At 43.7% G+C, this 17,900-nt stretch overlaps 2 protein-coding genes and 1 long non-coding RNA gene across 11 annotated transcripts in view; 1 reads left to right on the top strand and 2 right to left on the bottom strand.

Annotated features, from left to right (window-relative positions):
• The window catches only part of PPCDC (phosphopantothenoylcysteine decarboxylase), a 50,895-nt gene that overhangs the window by 28,570 nt on the left and 4,425 nt on the right, over positions 1-17,900 (bottom strand). For 2 of the 5 annotated variants that reach the window (XM_070762641.1, XM_070762636.1), the window contains exons 6-7: positions 15,896-15,999; positions 4,135-5,192 (exon numbers count right to left, since the gene is read on the bottom strand). In XM_070762641.1, the coding sequence (XP_070618742.1) occupies positions 15,914-15,999 (86 nt within the window). In that variant the 3' untranslated portion in view covers positions 4,135-5,192; positions 15,896-15,913. Of the gene's footprint in view, positions 1-4,134; positions 5,193-13,562; positions 13,751-15,895; positions 16,000-17,900 lie in introns of those variants that run through there. The other 3 variants (XM_070762639.1, XM_070762638.1, XM_070762640.1) reach the window with 2 other exon arrangements.
• On the bottom strand, positions 1,727-5,051 carry LOC139173170 (P-selectin glycoprotein ligand 1-like). The gene is made up of 3 exons (XM_070762767.1): positions 4,944-5,051; positions 2,072-2,419; positions 1,727-1,990 (listed from the first exon to the last, which is right to left on the bottom strand). Exons 1-3 carry the CDS (start codon positions 5,049-5,051, stop codon positions 1,727-1,729), a joined length of 720 nt encoding a protein of 239 aa, XP_070618868.1.
• The window catches only part of LOC139173098 (uncharacterized), a 29,209-nt gene continuing 21,981 nt past the window's right edge, over positions 10,673-17,900 (top strand). For 2 of the 5 annotated variants that reach the window (XR_011559974.1, XR_011559976.1), the window contains exons 1-2: positions 11,564-11,696; positions 11,978-12,018. This is a non-coding gene — a long non-coding RNA (uncharacterized lncRNA). Of the gene's footprint in view, positions 10,720-11,536; positions 11,697-11,977; positions 12,019-14,154; positions 14,343-17,900 lie in introns of those variants that run through there. The other 3 variants (XR_011559973.1, XR_011559975.1, XR_011559972.1) reach the window with 3 other exon arrangements.

The raw sequence follows: 17,900 nt of genomic DNA, 5'->3' as shown, positions 1-17,900 counted from the left end.
CTTCAGACCGAATTCTGAAGCATAACACACCAGACATCCTGATTGTGGAGAAAAAGAAAGTATGGATCATTGACATCGCAATCCCAGGAGACAGCAGAATTGAGGAGAAGCAGCTAGAGAAATCTGCGAAATACGAAGATCTGAAAACCGAGCTGCAACAACTCTGGCATAAGCCAATGAAAGTGGTCCCAGTGGTACTTGGCATGCTGGGCGCAGTGCCAAAGGATCTCAGCGGACATTTGAAAACCATCAGAATTGACAAAATCTGCATCTGTCAATTGCAAAAGGCCACTTTACTGGGATCGGCAAACATAATTCACCACTACATCACGCAGTCCTAGGTGCTTGGGAAGCGCCCAACAGGTGATGAAATACGAAATCCAGCATAGTGATCTCGTTTGCTGTGTTGTATTGACAACAACAACAATAATAATTTGAAAACCATCGGAATTGACAAAATCTCCATCTGTCAATTGCAAAAGGCCGCTTTACTGGGATCGGCAAACATAATTCGCCGCTACATCACGCAGTCTTAGGTGCTTGGGAAGCGCCCGACTGGTGATGAAATACAAAATCCAGCATAGTGATCTCGTTTGCTGTGTTGTATTGTTAATAATAATAATAATAATAATAATAGTAATAATAATAATAATAATAATAATAATAATAATAATAATAATCTAGAAAAGGAGAAAAGGAAACCCTGGAAAGTTGATAAGGAAGAATTCAGAATGAGCCACAGATTTTTATCACATCAGAAATCTGTCCTTAAAAAGCTTTTCACAAAACTTTATTGATTGATTGATTGATTGATTGAATTTGTATGCCGCCCCTCTCCGTAAACTCTGTTTGCAAGACAGCAGCCCACCCTGGTTGGAAATCTTGGTCTTTGCTTTGTTTCTCTAAACACTCCTGCCTTCCATTCACATTATGCACAATAATATTTTGTGTGTGTGTGTGTGGGGAGACAGAACAAGAACGCACAAGCGCACCTCGTGTAAACACGCCTCCTGGGATAAAACTCCCTATGTTGCAAACAGAAGCATGACCAGGCTTTGAGAAAGTTTAAAACGGGTCCTCATCGAGACGGTTGCACAAAAGTGTGCTTTGCCACAACTGGCCTTAAGTGAGCGGGATTGTGAAACCGGCAACGGAAAGCAGATGTTAACCCCGTTGTGACACATCAGGACACTAAAAGACACTGACGAAATAAGGATGGCATTAGATCATCTGCACCGGCTGCCTGTCTTTTTCCGAGAGCGGTTCCAAGCTCTGGAGTTTGAGTCCAAAACAAAAATGCAATTATTTGAGGTCGGGAAAAGTTGGGGTTTTTTTTAAAAAAAATTGCTTGTCTCAGCTCCGTTCTGAATTTTATTTAGGTTTGTGGCTAAAATTTCCAGGGAAAAAACTTGAGCTGCTGAGATCACAGCAACGAGGTCGCTGGGCAGTTGACTGCCACAGGAGACGTCAGTACCAACCCCAACTTCCTTGCCCTCGACTCACGGATCAAAACCCTTCCTCATTTAGCAGAGCCACGTCTGCCGGCACATGAGCCGTTGCCAGGGGTGGGCTACTGCCCGGAGAGGGGGGGGGGGACACAGTGGGGTAGCAAACATGGAGCTCCACCCCAGAGCATCCAATTTGCACTGAAAGATGTTGAAAGAAAATGCAGGGCGTCCTGCATAAGCCATGCCCACAGTGTGGTAGTAAAACGTTTGGTAGCCCTTCATTGGCCATTGCCGTAGCTCAGCTCCAGTGCGAATTTGTGCTTTGTCCATCTGATTTTTGGCTCTAGGAGGGTGTTTTCGGCCTGTGAAGGCTCTGGGAGGGTGTTTTCGGCCTGTGAAGATTCTGGGAGGCTGTCTTCAGCCTCTGAAGGTTCTGGGAGGGCGTCTTCAGCCTGTGAAGGCTCTGGGAGGGTCTTTTTGGCCTGTGAAGGTTCTGGGAGGGCGTTTTCAGCCTGTGAAGGCTCTGGGAGGGCGTTTTCGGCCTGTGAAGGTTCTGGGAGGGTGTTTTCGGCCTGTGAAGGCTCTGGGAGGGCGTTTTCGGCCTGTGAAGGCTCTGGGAGGACGTTTTCAGCCTGTGAAGGCTCTGGGAGGGCGTTTTCGGCCTGTGAAGGCTCTGGGAGGACGTTTTCAGCCTGTGAAGGCTCTGGAAGGGTGTTTTCGGCCTGTGAAGATTCTGGGAGGGTGTTTTCAGCCTGTGTAGGTTCTGGGAGGGTGTCTTCGACCTGTGAAGGCTCTGGGAGGGTGTTTTCGGCCTGTGAAGGCTCTGGGAAGGCGTTTTCGGCCTGTGAAGATTCTGGGAGGGTGTTTTCGGCCTGTGAAGGTTCTGGGAGGGCGTTTTCGGCCTGTGAAGGCTCTGGGAGGGCGTTTTCGGCCTGTGAAGGCTCTGGGAGGGCGTTTTCGGCCTGTGAAGGCTATGGGAGGGTGTCGTCGGCCTGTGAAGGCTCTGGGAGGCTGTTTTCTGCCTGTGAAAGTTCTGGGAGGGCGTCTTCAGCCTGTGAAGGCTATGGGAGGGTGTTTTCAGCCTGTGAAGGTTCTGGGAGGGTGTCTTCGGCCTGTGAAGGCTCTGGGAGGCTGTTTTCTGCCTGTGAAAGTTCTGGGAGGGCGTCTTCAGCCTGTGAAGGCTCTGGGAGGGTCTTTTTGGCCTGGGGAGGCCCTGCCTCCCTGCTCATGAGAGGTTGGACTAGAAGACCTCCCAGGTCGCTTCCCGTTCATTTCAGTTCTGTTCTATTCTATTCTTATTTTATTATTTGTGACTTATGATGGTTTTGCAGGAAACCAGGGTTTACCTCTAATTTTTGTCCCCCCCCCTCAAACCCCCCCCCCCCCCATTCATAATGAACAGTGATATTTATTTATATTCCATATTTCTACGATCCCTTAAAGATCACAGCATTCACTTAAGGACCACCACAAACGATGTCATAAAATGGGAGTGATTTTTAGGGTGACCCTTGTTATGACCTTAGCTAGGACTGTAATTATCGGGGTAAATTATCGATGAGCAATTGTACCTTTTTACAGTTGGTCTCCAATTTGGCTCCGTCCTTGTTTTGAACTAAAGAAGCCTTTAATTTTAACCGTGGGAATATCTTGATGTTTCAGTCCAACGTTTCAGAAGGACGAATTTCATTTACGTTAGATGTTTGCAAAAGCCCAGAGGGAAAGAAAATATTTGAACCCAGTCACCTCAGCCTTCTATTTCATTCGATGCAGATGGATTCAGATTCCAAACCGAGTCTTTTTTTTAAAAAAAACAAAAATAGTGGATCCAGATAACAGTGAAAAACAGCAGCTGGGGTTGGTATCTCCATGTCTGGTTTGAACGTGGTCCTTGGAGCCAGCCAAGTGGGTGATGATGCAGCGAGCCCAGTAAACAAACACCCAATTAAAAGAAGAAACAACCCTGGCAAGTCCCTAAACCTTTGCGTATAAACATCATCGGCGGTGCTGGAGAACGTCCAAGCATTTGTAGCCAATGGGGATTGCAATTGCCTTGCTCTGCTCTGCAATTAAAATTCTGTCAAGCGAGGTGGTGAACCTCTGCCTGCCTCTATCGGTGGCTCCTTTCAGCATCCCTGGTGAAAGTACTCAATGACCTCTGGCTTTGTTGTCTGCATGAACAGCGAGAGCTTCTGCGCTGAAGTCCTCGCGTGTCCAATCATCCTTGGCCAACGAAGAATTCTATCCTGCCTTCTTTTCCTTCCCTAGTCTATTCTGTTCTCTTCTGTTCTGCTTTGCTATTCTGTTCTCTCCTGTTCTGTTTGTAATTTCATGTTCTGTTCTATTTTGCTATTCTGTTCTGTTCTACTTGGCTAGTCTATTCTACATTGCTCCAAAAAAAAGGGCACACTTAAACAACACAATATAACTCCAAGTAAATCAAACGTCTGTGAAATCAAACTGTCCGCTTAGGAAGCAACACTGATTGACAATCAATTTCACATGCTGTTGTCGGCACATTCAGTTTTGTACAGAACAGAGTATTCAATGAGAATATTTCATTCATTCAGATCTAGGATGTGTTATTTTTTTGAGCAGTATTTATAATTTATTCTATTCTATTCATATTCTATTTGTAATTTCATTCTATTCTATTTGTAATTTATTCTATTTGTATTCTATTCTCTTTTGCTATTCTGTTCTGTTCTACTTTGCTAGTCTATTCTATTCATATTCTATTCTATTTGTAATTTCATTCTATTCTATTTGTAATTTATTCTATTCATATTCTGTTCTATTTTGCTATTCTGTTCTGTTCTACTTTGCTAGTCTATTCTCTTTGTAGTTTCTCATATTCAATTCTATTTGTAATTTATTCTATTCTATTCTATTCATATTCTATTCTATTTGTAATTTCATTCTATTTTATTTGTAATTTATTCTATTCGTATTCTATTCTATCCTATGTTCCATTCTATTCTATCCTATTTTCTATTCTATTCTATTTGTAATTTCATTCTATTCTATTTGTAATTTATTCTATTCGTATTTTATTCTATCCTATGTTCCATTCTATTCTATCATATTTTTTATTCTATTCTATTCTAATCAGGGAGGTGAACATTGAAGGGCTGCTTCAGACCAGACTATCTATCTAATTAATAGAGTCTGTTGTTGACCGATAGCCCTCTGCCCACGACTACAATTGAGTCCCATATTTTTGTCGCTAAACAACACGTTTGTTAAGTGGATTTCTTTTGGGAGGGGGGGTAGATTGAAATATTGCAGTGAACTCTTCTATTTGACAAAGAAACATCTTGTCTCGACCTTCGCTCCACCGATGGGCTTGAGCTAGCAGAAGTCTTGATAGGCAGAAGAGAGCAGGGACCTTCTAAGACAGGGTACTCCAACCTTGACAACTTGTGCGCTGCGTGGACTTGACTCCCAGAATTCCCCAGCCGGCTGGGGGAATTCTGGGAGTTGAAGTCCCTCCACCTCGAAGTTGTCCAAGGCTGAGAAACAGTGTTCGAAAGAATTTGTGGCTGATGAAACAGTAAGAGCTGGTTGCTTTTCCTTCTGGGAACGGACAGGAGCTGACGCCATCCTTCAGGGATGAGCAACGAAGAATCCCACAAGGTCAGGAGGCTGGCACAGTAACGTGACTCTAATTGCCACCCTGCCCCTTGCCAAGCAGTCGATGTACAACTATAATTAACCTGGAGGCAGGTCCTTTTCTTGTAGCACCTTGAAGGAAAAGAAGAACAGAATACCGTAACAGAATTCCGTACGAAAGTAGACTTACAATCCTGATTCCTGGGTCTTGAAAGCTTAGAACTACGACGCCTTAAACGTGATCTAAGTATTGCCCACAAGATCATATGCTGCAATGTCCTGCCTGTCAAAGACTACTTCAGCTTCAACCACAACAACACAAGAGCACGCAACAGATTTAAGCTTAATATTAACCGCTCCAAACTTGACTGTAAAAAATATGACTTTAATAATCGGGTTGTCGAAGCCTGGAACTCATTACCGGACTCTGTAGTATCATCCCCTAACCCCCAACACTTTACCATTAGACTACCCACAGTTGACCTCTCCAGATTGATGATTGATTGATTGATTGATTGATTGACTTACTTACTTACTTACTTATTTATTGGATTTGTATGCTGCCCCTCTCCGGAGACTTGGGACGGCTAACAGCAACAATAAAACAGTGTACAATAGTAATTCAATACTAAAAAAGATTAAAAACCCATTCATATAAAAACCAGGCATACATACATACATACCATGCATAGAATTGTAAAGGCCTAGGGGGAAAGAGGATCTCAATTCCCCCATGCCTGATGGCAGAGGTGGGTTTTAAGTAGCTTACGAAAGGCAAGGAGGGTGGGGGCAATTCTAATCTTTGGGGGGAGTTGGTTCCAGAGGGCCGGGGCCGCCACAGAGAAGGCTCTTCCCCTGGGTCCCGCCAAGCGGCATTGTTTGGTTGACGGGACCCGGAGAAGACCCACTCTGTGGGACCTAACTGGTCGCTGGGATTTGTGTGCAGCAGAAGGCGGTCCCTGAGATAATCTGGTCCGGTGCCATGAAGGGCTTTATAGGTCATAACCAACACTTTGAATTGTCACCGGAAACTGATCGGCAACCAATGCGGACTGCGGAGTGTTGGTGTGACATGGGCGTATTTAGGGAAGCCCATGACTGCTCTCGCGGCTGCATTCTGCACGATCTGAAGTTTCCGAACACTTTGCAAAGGTAGCCCCATGTAGAGAGCGTTACAGTAGTCGAGCCTCGAGGTGATGAGGTCATGAGTAACCGTGAGCAGTGACTCCTGGTCCAAACAGGGCCGCAACTGGTGCATTTTACTCTTATATTATCCACGGTTGACCTCTCCAGATTCCTAAGAGGTCAGTAAGGGGCGTACATAAGCGCACTAGAGTGCCTTCCGTCCCCTGTCCTATTGTCTCTCCTATATCTCCTATTTCTTCTCTACTATTCCTCCGGGTCTAAAGAGAGCCATGGCGTTGATCTCAGCTGCCAGTGAAGCTCAAGGATAAAGATAATGAACTCAGCTCGGCTTCCCTATGTGTAGAAAATAAGGAGCCCCACGGTTACAATAACAAGAGAGAGCGATTTGCAGGAGCATCTGCACTTTTGATAAGGTGACGTCAATGTGTTGGCATCTCTCTTCCAAGCGCCTCTGCCTCCCAATAATGGCACCCTTTCATCTTTATCTAGATGGTTGCAAACGAATGATTCGGTTGGTCTGTGCCTGTTAGACTTTAGTGGAACTATCTTATCTTATCTGAAGGGCTTGCCAGGAAGAAGAGGGGATCAAATTAGGAGGCAGGAAAAAGAAACAATGCTTGGAAACTTATCAAGGGGAGAAGCAACCTTGAATTTAAGGAGGTTCCTGACAATGAGGACAATTAACCTCCAGAGGTTGCAGGTGGTTCATCAGTGGAGGTTTTAAAGAAACAATTGGCTATGCAGTCTCTTCTTTAAAATGTTCCATGATAGAAACATAGAAACATGGAAAGAAGACTGACGGCAGAAAAAGACCTCCTGGTCCATCTAGTCTGCCCTTATACTATTTCCTGTATTTTATCTTAGGATGAATATAGAAACATAGAAGATTGACAGCAGAAAAAGACCTCCTGGTCCATCTAGTCTGCCCTTATACTATTTCCTGTATTTTATCTTACAATGGATATATGTTTATCCCAGGCTACAACAATGGTGGAAGGTCTCAAGCATAAAATGTATCAGGAAAGACTTAATCAACTCAACCTGTCTAGTCTGGAGGACAGAAGGAAAAGGGGGGACATGATCGAAACATTTAAATATGTCAAAGGGTTAAATAGGTTTCAGGAGGGAAGTGTTTTTAATAGGAAAGTGAACACAAGAACAAGGGGACACAATCTGAAGTTAGTTGGGGGAAAGATCAAAAGCAACATGAGAAAATATTATTTGACTGAAAGAGTAGTAGATCCTTGGAACAAACTTCCAGCAGACGTGGTAGATAAATCCACAGTAACTGAATTTAAACATGCCTGGGATAAACATATATCCATCCTAAGATAAAATACACAAAATAGTATAAGGGCAGACTAGATGGACCATGAGGTCTTTTTCTACCGTCAGACTTCTATGTTTCTATGTTTAAATTCAGTTACTGTGGATTTACCAACCACGTTTGCTGGAAGTTTGTTCCAAGGATCTACTACTCTTTCAGTGAAATATTTTCTCACGTTGCTTTTGATCTTTCCCCCAACTAACTTCGGATTGTGTCCCCTTGTTCTTGTGTTCACTTTCCTATTAAAAACACTTCCCTCCTGAACCTTATTTAACCCTTTAACATATTTAAATGTTTCGATCCTGTCCCCCCTTTTCCTTCTGTTCTCCAGACTATACAGATTGAGTTCATGAAGTCTTTCCTGATAGGTTTTATGCTTAAGACCTTCCACCATTTTTCTAGCCCGTCTTTGGACCCGTTCAATTTTGTCAATGTCTTTTTGTAGGTGAGGTCTCCAGAACTGAACACAGTACTCCAAATGTGGTCTCACCAGCGCTCTATACAGCGGGATCACAATCTCCCTCTTCCTGCTTGTTATACCTCTAGCTATGCAGCCAAGCATCCTACTTGCTTTCCCTATCGCCCGACCACACTGCTCACCCATTTTGAGACTGTCAGAAATCACTACCCCTAAATCCTTCTCTTCTGAAGTTTTTGCTAACACAGAACATAATGAAGTATCCACGGCTTCTGAAGGCAGGCTGTTCTTTCCACTGCTTTATTATTATTATTATTATTATTATTATTATTATTATTATTATTATTATTAACAATAATAATAATTAGATTTGTATGCTACCCCTCTCCGAAGACTTAATTGTCTTCACTGTTAGGAAGTTGGTTCACTCCTTAATTACTTTCCGTCCATTACTTCTTGCTCTATCTTTGGGTGCTTTGGAAAATAATTTGAACCCCCCTCCTGCTACCACGTCTCATCTGCTCCTTCTAAGAACCGAAGAACCTAAGAAGAGCCCTGCTGAATCAGGCCAAGGCCCATCGAGTCCAGCATTCTGTGGCCCACAGTGGCCCACCAATTGTCCATGGGGATCTTGAGCAGAAAGAGAAGGCAAAACCCTCCCTTTCCCTTGACCCCCAACAAACGGTACTCAAGGGAATCCTGCCTGCCTCAACCAACATAGAGGCGGCACTTGGACATCCCTTTCAATAACCACCTATGATACACTTGGCATTCATGAATCTCTCTAATCCTGCCTTGAAGCTATCCAGGCAAACAGCTGTCACAACCTCTTCTGGAAGGGAATTCCATAAACCAAGGACCCTCTGGGTGAAGAAATATTTCCTTTTATTTGGTTTGGTGCTGCAACCCAACAGGACCGACACAGACTTCAGAGGATAATCAGAGCTGCAGAAAAAACAATTGCTGCCAACCTGCCTCCCATTGAGGACCTGTATACTGCAGGAGTCAAAAAGAGGGCGGGGAAAATATTTACTGACCCCTCACATCCTGGACACAAATTGTTTCAACTCCTACCCTCAAAACGTCGCTACAGAGCACTGCACACCAAGACAACTAGACACAAGAACAGTTTTTTCCCAAACGCCATCACTCTACTAAACAAATAATTCCCTCCACACTGTCAGACTTTCTACTAAATCTGCACTTCTATTCTACTAGTTTTTCTCATCATTCCTTTCACCCATTTCCTCCCATGTTGACTGTATGACTGTAACTTGTTGCTTATATCCTAAGATTTTTATTAATATTGCTTCTTCATTGCTTATTTGACCCCTATGACAATCATTAAGTGTCGCACCACATGATTCTTGACAAATGTATATTTTATTTTATGTACGCTGAGAGCATATGCACCAAGACAAATTCCTTGTGTGTCCAATCACACTTGGCCAATAAAAATTCTATTCTATTCTATTCTATTCTATTTGTCCTCACTTTCTTCCCTATGAGCTTTAGGGAGGGCCCCCTCGTCCTAGTATTGTGTGATAGAGAAAAGAATTTTTCTCTATCCACCTTTTCTATCCCATGCATGATTTTATACACTTCCATCAAGTCACCCCTTCAACGCCGTCTTTCAAGGCTGAAGAGACCAAGGCGTTGCAACCTGGTTTCATAAGGGAGGGGCTCCATTTCCTTGATCATTCTTGTTGCCCCTTTTTTGCACCAAAGTACACTCACTCTCAACCACCCTATGTGGTCCAACTCCCAACTGCCATCTACTGGGGAGACAAACAGACTTTTCTGCAACCAGGATAATCTTGAAGCTATGAAGATCAACCTCAGCGCTCTCCATCAAGTATAGGTAGTGCTCGACTTACAACCACAATTCAGCCCCAAAATTTATGTTCTTAAGCGAGACATTTGATGAGTGAGTTTTGCCCTGTTTTTTACGACCTTTCTTGCTTCAGTTGTTATTAAAAACACTTCCCTCCTGGACCTTATTTAACCCTTTAACATATTTAAATGTTTCGATCATGTCCCCCCTTTTCCTTCTGTCCTGCAGACTATACAGATTGAGTTCATGAAGTCTTTCCTGATACGTTTTATGCTTAAGACCTTCCACCATTCTTGTAGCCCGTCTTTGGACCCGTTCAATTTTGTCAATATCTTTTTGTAGGTGAGGTCTCCAGAACTGAACACAAATGGGGTCTCACCAGCGCTCTACATAAGGGGATCACAATCTCCCTCTTCCTGCTTGTTATACCTCTAGTTATGCAGCCAAGCATCCTACTTGCTTTTCCTACCGCCCGACCACACTGCTCACCCATTTTGAGACTGTCAGAAATCACTACTAGATCCATTCATTTTTGACCACTGCCATCTGCTCTGTGGTTTTAACAAAACCAGACCATCTCTACGACCTCCCTTGGGTCTATCTTGGATTGAAGGGAAAAAAGCTTTTTATCCTCCACGTCCTGGGATGGCCTGCTGAGCAGATGCTGCTTTTATCTGCTTGCACAACTGGATCGACAAAACTCATCCATCAATATTTATGAAAACTCAGCACACACCCCTCCAAGGCTACCCTTTCGCAAGGCCACTTGGCACCTGCCTGCCATGGTGTTTTCAAACACGACCTCCCTTCACCTTCGAGCTTTGGACCACAACTCCTCACAACAGCTATAAAAATGTTCTTGCCTTCTCAGAAAAACCTTTGTCTGTGATTTCTACAAATGATGGTGCTACAGATATAACTTTTGGGATGAGTTGTGAGTAACCTTTCCCCAGCCCCCTGTAACTTAGAAAAATAGAAACATAGAAGATTGATGGCAGGAAAAAACCTTCTGGTCCAACTAATAATTAATAATAATAATTTATTAGATTTGTATGCCGCCCCTCTCCGAAGACTTGGGGCGGCTCACAACAACGATAAAAACAATATTATAATGGCACAAATCTAATATTAAAAAACTAAAAACCCTATCATAATTAAAAACTAAACAGCACATACATACCAAACATAAATTATAATAAGCCTGGGGGAAAGATGTCTCAAATCCCTTACGGAAGACAAGGAGGGTGGGAGCAGTTCTAATCTCCGGGGGGAGTTGATTCCAGAGGGCCGGGGCCACCACAGAGAAGGGTCTTCCCCTGGGGCCCGCCAGACGACATTGTTTAGTCGACGGGACCCGGAGAAGGCCAACTCTGTGGGACCTTATCGGCCGCTGGGATTCGTGCGCTAGTCTGCTCTTATACTATTTTCTGTATTTTATCTTAGGATGGATATATGTTTATCCCAGGCATGTTTAAATTCAGTTACTGTGGATTTATCTACCACGTCTGCTGGAAGTTTGTTCCAAGGATCTACTACTCTTTCAGTAAAATAATATTTTCTCATGTTGCTTTTGATCTTTCCCCCAACTAACTTCAGATTGTGTCCCCTTGTTCTTGTGTTCACTTTCCTATTAAAAACACTTCCCTCCTGAACCTTATTTAACCCTTTAACATATTTAAATGTTTCAATCATGTCCCCCCTTTCCCTTCTGTCCTCCAGACTATACAGATTGAGTTCATGAAGTCTTTCCTGATAAGTTTTATGCTTAAGACCTTCCACCATTCTTGTAGCCCGTCTTTGGACCCGTTCAATTTTATCAATATCTTTTTGTAGATGAAGTCTCCAGAACTGAGCACAGTATTATTCCAAATGAGGTCTCACCAACATCACAATGTTGTTCAGCAACAGATCGTAAGTGGAAAACTACCTATCACAGGCCTAGCAGCAAGGATCAAAATGAAAAGTTCTTTGCTACTTTGATTTAACTATTTATTTATAAAATTTATAGACCGCCCACAAGGCAATTCTTTGGCAGCAGTTGTCCTGTTCTGGGAGCGGGGAGGGGAGGAGGGACGAATTATTGGTTTTAAAAACTCTTTTTAATGCACTCAGGGGACATGTGAATAAACTGTCTGTATCGACAACTGTGCCTCTTCAGTTTCATTCTTTGACACTCTGGTTTTATCTGACAGGTCACTGACCCGTCCGTGGACACAGATCAAAAAGAAATAAGGTAAGTTTGGCTCCCTTTTTCCTAATCAATCCCTTTTTCTCGGTATTTCTGTAACAAGCGGTTGATTGTGAATTGCGAGTGTTTTCACATAATTGATCTTTTCTTTCTTGGTAAAGAAATTCCTGGGCCTCTCCGCCCCTATTTGCCACCCCCACAAAGAGGCCCCAAATCAACATGCTAAGAACATCCAGTGTTTATTTATTCATTTATTGGTTAAATTTCTAAGCCGCCCAATTGCTAAGACACCCAATCAGAACAATAAAACCCCGGAATATATATTAAAAAAACATTCATTCTACTTGGCCAGAGTTAGGTGATACAGCTCAATAGCCCAGGCCTGCCGGCAAAGCAGGGGGCTAGGAGGGTTGGGGTGGTGCAAGTCTCCAGGTGCATTTGGTTCCAGAGAGCTGGAGCCACCACAGAGAAGGCCCTCCCATGTGACCCCGCCAATCTACATTGTCTAGACCAGTGTTTCCCAACCTTGGCCACTTGGGAAACCCCTCAGGATGCTTGGGAAACCCCCAGGTCCCCAGATCGTCTGGGGAAAGGACCCTCGGGAGAATTTGCCCTTCGCTCTGATGGACTCAGGATGTGAGGAATGTAGACCACAAAGGAGACACAAACAATGCCTGACACACAATGTCAGTGTGGTACTTCTGCTTAGGGCCTGTCTACTGACGGGACCGTCTTCAGCCACATACCTCCCAGCGATTAATTAAGGCCCATGGAGTCCACCTACTCTGGATCCCGTCATCTAGACCAGTGTTTCCCAACCTTGGCCACTTGAAGATATTTGAACTTCAACTTCCAGAATTCCCCAGCCAGCCAATGCTGGCTGGGGAATTCTGGGAGTTGAAGTCCAGATATGTCCAAATGGCCAAGGTTGGGAAACACTGGTCTAGACAATGTAGATTGGTGGGGTCACATGGGAGGGCCTTCTCTGTGGTGGCTCCAGCTCTCTGGAACCAAATGCAACTGGAGACTTTCATCTGAAAGGAAGGGGAGATTTAGGGAGAGGGTCCCTTGATTTTAAAGCCCTTCATGGCATCGGACCAGAATATCTCCGGGACCGCCTTCTGCCACACAAACCCCAGCGACCAGTTAGGTCCCACAGAGTTGGCCTTCTCCTGGTCCCGTCGACTAAACAATGTCGTTTGGCGGGACCCAGGGGAAGAGCCTTCTATGTGGCGGCCCCGACCCTCTGGAACCAGCTCCCCCACAGAGATCAGAATTGCCCCCATCCTCCTCGCCTTTCATAAGCTCCTTAAAACCCACCTCTGTCGTCAGGCATGGGGGAATTGAGATATTCCTTTCCCCCCAGCCCTATACAATTTATGCATGGTATGTTTGTGTGTATGTTTGGCTTTTAATAAGGGTTTTTAGTTACTTTAAGTATTAGATTTGTCATATGTTGTTTTATTATTGTTGTTAGCCGCCCCGAGTCTACAGAGAGGGGCGGCACACAAATCTAATAAATAAATAAATAAAATAAATTCCAGCAGCAGATTGCAGAAAGATACCTGGCAAGGCAGAGGTGGGTCAAAAGTATCCGTGGCAAGCTGCCGATTCAGGAGGTGACCAAGGCAGGAGAGGCACCTGCCTGAATCCATCCATCGCAATCCCCTGCTCTTCTCAAGGGCTTTCAAAACACAAGACAACATCTCCTCCAGACGCCCAAAGTGTAGACGAAGGCCAGCCGAGGAGAAGTGTAGATGAGGTGCAAAGGTTCAAGCTGAAACCAGAATGGAGGTTGTCCAACTGAGCGACCTATGGGTGGTGCATCATAAGAGGACCTAACGTTCTAGAGTTTGGGAGAACATACCAACACAATAAAGTGAGGGCAAAAAATAGAATGGAATGGGAATGGAGATGGAACGGAATAGAACAAAAGAGAACAGAACGGAATAGAATATTGAAATGTACAATAGAATGAAATAGAATGGAATTGAATATGGAATTTTATTTATTTTATTTATTTATTTTGTCCAATACATAATACACATTGAAGAGAATAGATATGTAGTAATATAAATGAAGAAAAGGAGAGAAACATAGAAACATAGAAGTCTGACGGCAGAAAAAGACTTCATGGTCCATCTAGTCAGCCCTTATACTATTTTCTGTATTTTATCTTAGGATGGATTTATGTTTATCCCAGGCATGTTTAAATTCAGTTCCTGTGGATTTATCTACCACGTCTGCTGGAAGTTTGTTCCAAGGATCTACGACTCTTTCAGTAAAATAATATTTTCTCATGTTGCCTTTGATCTTTCCCCCAACTAACTTCAGATTGTGTCCCCTTGTTCTTGTGTTCACTTTCCTATTAAAAAAACTTCCCTCCTGGACCTTATTTAACCCTTTGACATATTTAAATGCTTCGATCATGTCCCCACTTTTCCTTCTGTCCTCCAGACTATACAGATTGAGTCCATGAAGTCTTTCCTGATAAGTTTTATGCTTGAGACCTTCCACCATTCTTGTAGCCCGTCTTTGGACCCATTCAATTTTGTCAATATCTTTTTGTAGGGGAGGTCTCCAGAACTGAACACAGTATTCCAAATGTGGTCTCACCAGCACTCTATACAGCGGGATCATAATCTCCCTCTTCCTGCTTGTTATACCTCTAGCTATGCAGCCAAGCATCCTACTTGCTTTCCCTACCGCCTGACTGCACTGTTCACCCATTTTGAGACTGTCGAAGAAAAGAAGAAAAGATATAAAAGTATAGGAGATCATATATGAAAGGAAGAAAAGATAAATGAGATAAGGAGAGACAATTGGACGGAAGGCACACTGGTGCACTTAGGCACGCCCCTTACTGACCTCTTAGGAACCTGGAGAGGTCAATCGTGCATAGTCTAAGGGAAAAATGTTGGGGGTTAGGGGTTGACACTACTATTTCTATTTCTATTCTATGGAATAGAATAGAAAAGGGAAGGGAAGAGGAGAGGAGAGAAGAGGAGAGAGAAGAGAAGTTGAGCAAAGCTGGAAGGGACCTTAGAGGTCTTCTAGTCCAGCCCCCTGCTGAGGCAGGAGAACCCATAATACCCATAATAACTATAATACTTATCTATAAGACCCTTTGAGATGGGTTGAGGGTTTGGGCGGAGGGTGTTTTTTTTTTTTGCTTGCTTTAATTTTATTTTACTTATATTTTTAATTTACTTATTCATCTACTGTTTGCCCTATTTATTTATTTTTTAAAATTTAGTCCGAGGATGCTGGAGTTGTGTTCATCCCAAACGTGTTTAAACTCAGTGACCGCAGAATACTACCAAACTACCTCCCCTGGAAGTTGGTTTGGAGTTTCTGCTACTTTTCCCATAAAACAAGAGGCTAAAAGCCAACTTCTTTTGAGCTCTCCTTTTCCCAATCCCGCCATTCCCAGCTTTCATTATTATTATTATTATTATTATTATTATTATTATTATTATTATTAATTGGATTTGTATGCCGCCCCTCTCCGCAGACTCGGGGCGGCTAACAACAGCAGTAAAACAGTACAACAAAATCCAATACTAAAAAAACAGTTAAAAACCCATTATATAAAAAAACCAAACATACATACAGACATACCATGCATAAAATTGTAAAGGCCTAGGGGGAAGTGTATCTCAGCTCCCCCATGCCTGGCGGCAGAGGTGGGTTTTAAGCAGCTTACGAAAGGCAAGGAGGGTGGGGGCAATTCTAATCTCTGGGGGGAGTTGGTTCCAGAGGGTCGGGGCCACCACAGAGAAGGCTCTTACCCTGGGCCCCGCCAAGCGACATTGTTTGGTTGACGGGACCCGGAGAAGACCCACTCTGTGGGACCTAACTGGTCACTGGGATTCGTGCAGCAGCTTCACGGAGTAGAATTCCACGGAAAGCGAGCGCATACCTGCAAGTAAGATCGGAATCAGGTCGGCTTCAGCAGGCCCCGTTCCAACAGCACGGATTCTGTTTTTTCCACAATGGTTGAAATATCTGCCATGGCCCCTCGGCCTGTGTGACCAGAAAGCAGGGAGGTCAATTGTGGTCAAGGTTGAGGTCTACCTGTGTTCTGTCGGGCTCTCTGGTAGACTCCTCCCAAAAATTCACAGGTACAAATTTCAGACACACACACACGTTTGAAAATTCAAAACAATGTTCTTTATAATGAAAATTCACTTAACCTAAGCCCTCTTTTGGTATAGCAAAGAGCCCTCGTCTCCAAACAAACTGGTAATTGGTACAAGTCCCTTATCAGTTCTGTGATACTTAGCTTGCAGCTGTGAGGCAATTCACAGTCCTTCTTTTTTCACAAAGTGAAACACACTTTGCTCTGGTTTAGTTTCAAAGCGGGGAAAAATCAGCACACAAAAGGTGAAAGTCAGTAAAGCAGTCACGAAACACAACGATCAGATAATCCTCCACAATGGCCAAACCCACAGGCTGCTCTTTATAGCAGCCTCACTAATGACCACAGCCCCACCCAACCACAGGTGGCCTCATTTTCTTTGATAATAATCTCTCAGTTGTTGTTGCCTATGCATCGCTCTCCGCATGCGTGGCTGTATCATTAACTCTTGTTCTGAATCCAAGGAGGAGCTAGATAATTGATCTCCTTCTGAGCTGTCTGCCACACTCTCCTCCTCCCTGTCACTCATGTCTTCTTGGTCAGAGGAGCCTTCATCAGCAGATTCCACCGGGGGGAAAACAGGCCTGCAGCATGTGGATGTCTCCCCCACATCCACAGTCCTTGGGGCAGGAGCTGGGCCAGAGCTAACCACAACAACCTGCAATGTAGTTTTTCACCTCGCACTAATGTAGTGCTTCTCAATTACTTTCTGTAATGCCCCCCCACTCCCGAAAATGTAAACCCTATATGGCTCAGGGCTCATTAGAGCAGTCAGAGAAGTGTGCAACTGGAAAAACACTCCCCATCCAAGGGAAACGATTGAGAGAGGCCACACATGTTCCCTGGGGTCATACCCCCACCGCTGGCATCGCTCTGTGCTCCTCCATGGGGGCATACCCACTGTTTGAGAAGAATAATAATAATAATTAACAATCTGTATAGTCTAGAGGACAGAAGGAAAAGGGGGGACATGATCGAAACATTTAAATATGTTAAAGGGTTAAATAAGGTCCAGGAGGGAAGTGTTTTTAATAGGGAAGTGAACACAAGAACAAGGGGACACAATCTGAAGTTAGTTGGGGGAAAGATCAAAAGCAACATGAGAAAATATTATTTTACTGAAAGAGTAGTAGATGCTTGGAACAAACTTCCAGCAGACGTGGTAGATAAATCCACAGTAACTGAATTTAAACATGCCTGGGATAAACATATATCCATCCTAAGATAAAATACAGAAAATAGTACAAGGGCAGACTAGATGGACCATGAGGTCTTTTTCTGCATTCAGACTTCTATGTTTCTATAATAATTTATTAGATTTGTATGCCACCCCTCTCCGAAGACTCGGGGCGGCTCACAACAATAATAGAAACAATATTATAGTAGAACAAATCTAATATTAAAAAAACATATAAAACCCTATCATATTTAAAAAACCCAAACAACACATTCATACCAAACATAAAACAAAATATAAAAGATCCTGGGGGAAAGATGTCTCAACTCCCCCATGCCTGGCGATATAAGTGAGTCTTGAGTAGTTTACGAAAGACAGGGAGGGTGGGGGCAGTTCTAATGTCCGGGGGGAGTTGATTCCAGAGGTCCAGGGCTGCCACAGAGAAGGCTCTTCCCCTGGGGCCCACCAGACGACATTGTGTAGTTGACGGGACCCGGAGAAGGCCAACTCTGTGGGACCTTATCGGTCGCTGGGATTCGTGCGGTAGCAGGCGGTTCCGGAGGTACTCTGGTCCAATGCCATGTAGGGCTTTAAAGGTGATAACCAACA

The sequence above is a fragment of the Erythrolamprus reginae genome, chromosome 10 (assembly GCF_031021105.1).
Source record: "Erythrolamprus reginae isolate rEryReg1 chromosome 10, rEryReg1.hap1, whole genome shotgun sequence".
NCBI lineage: Eukaryota > Metazoa > Chordata > Lepidosauria > Squamata > Dipsadidae > Erythrolamprus > Erythrolamprus reginae.
Note: the sequence above shows the minus strand (reverse complement) of the source record. Positions and strands in the feature narration are given on the sequence as shown.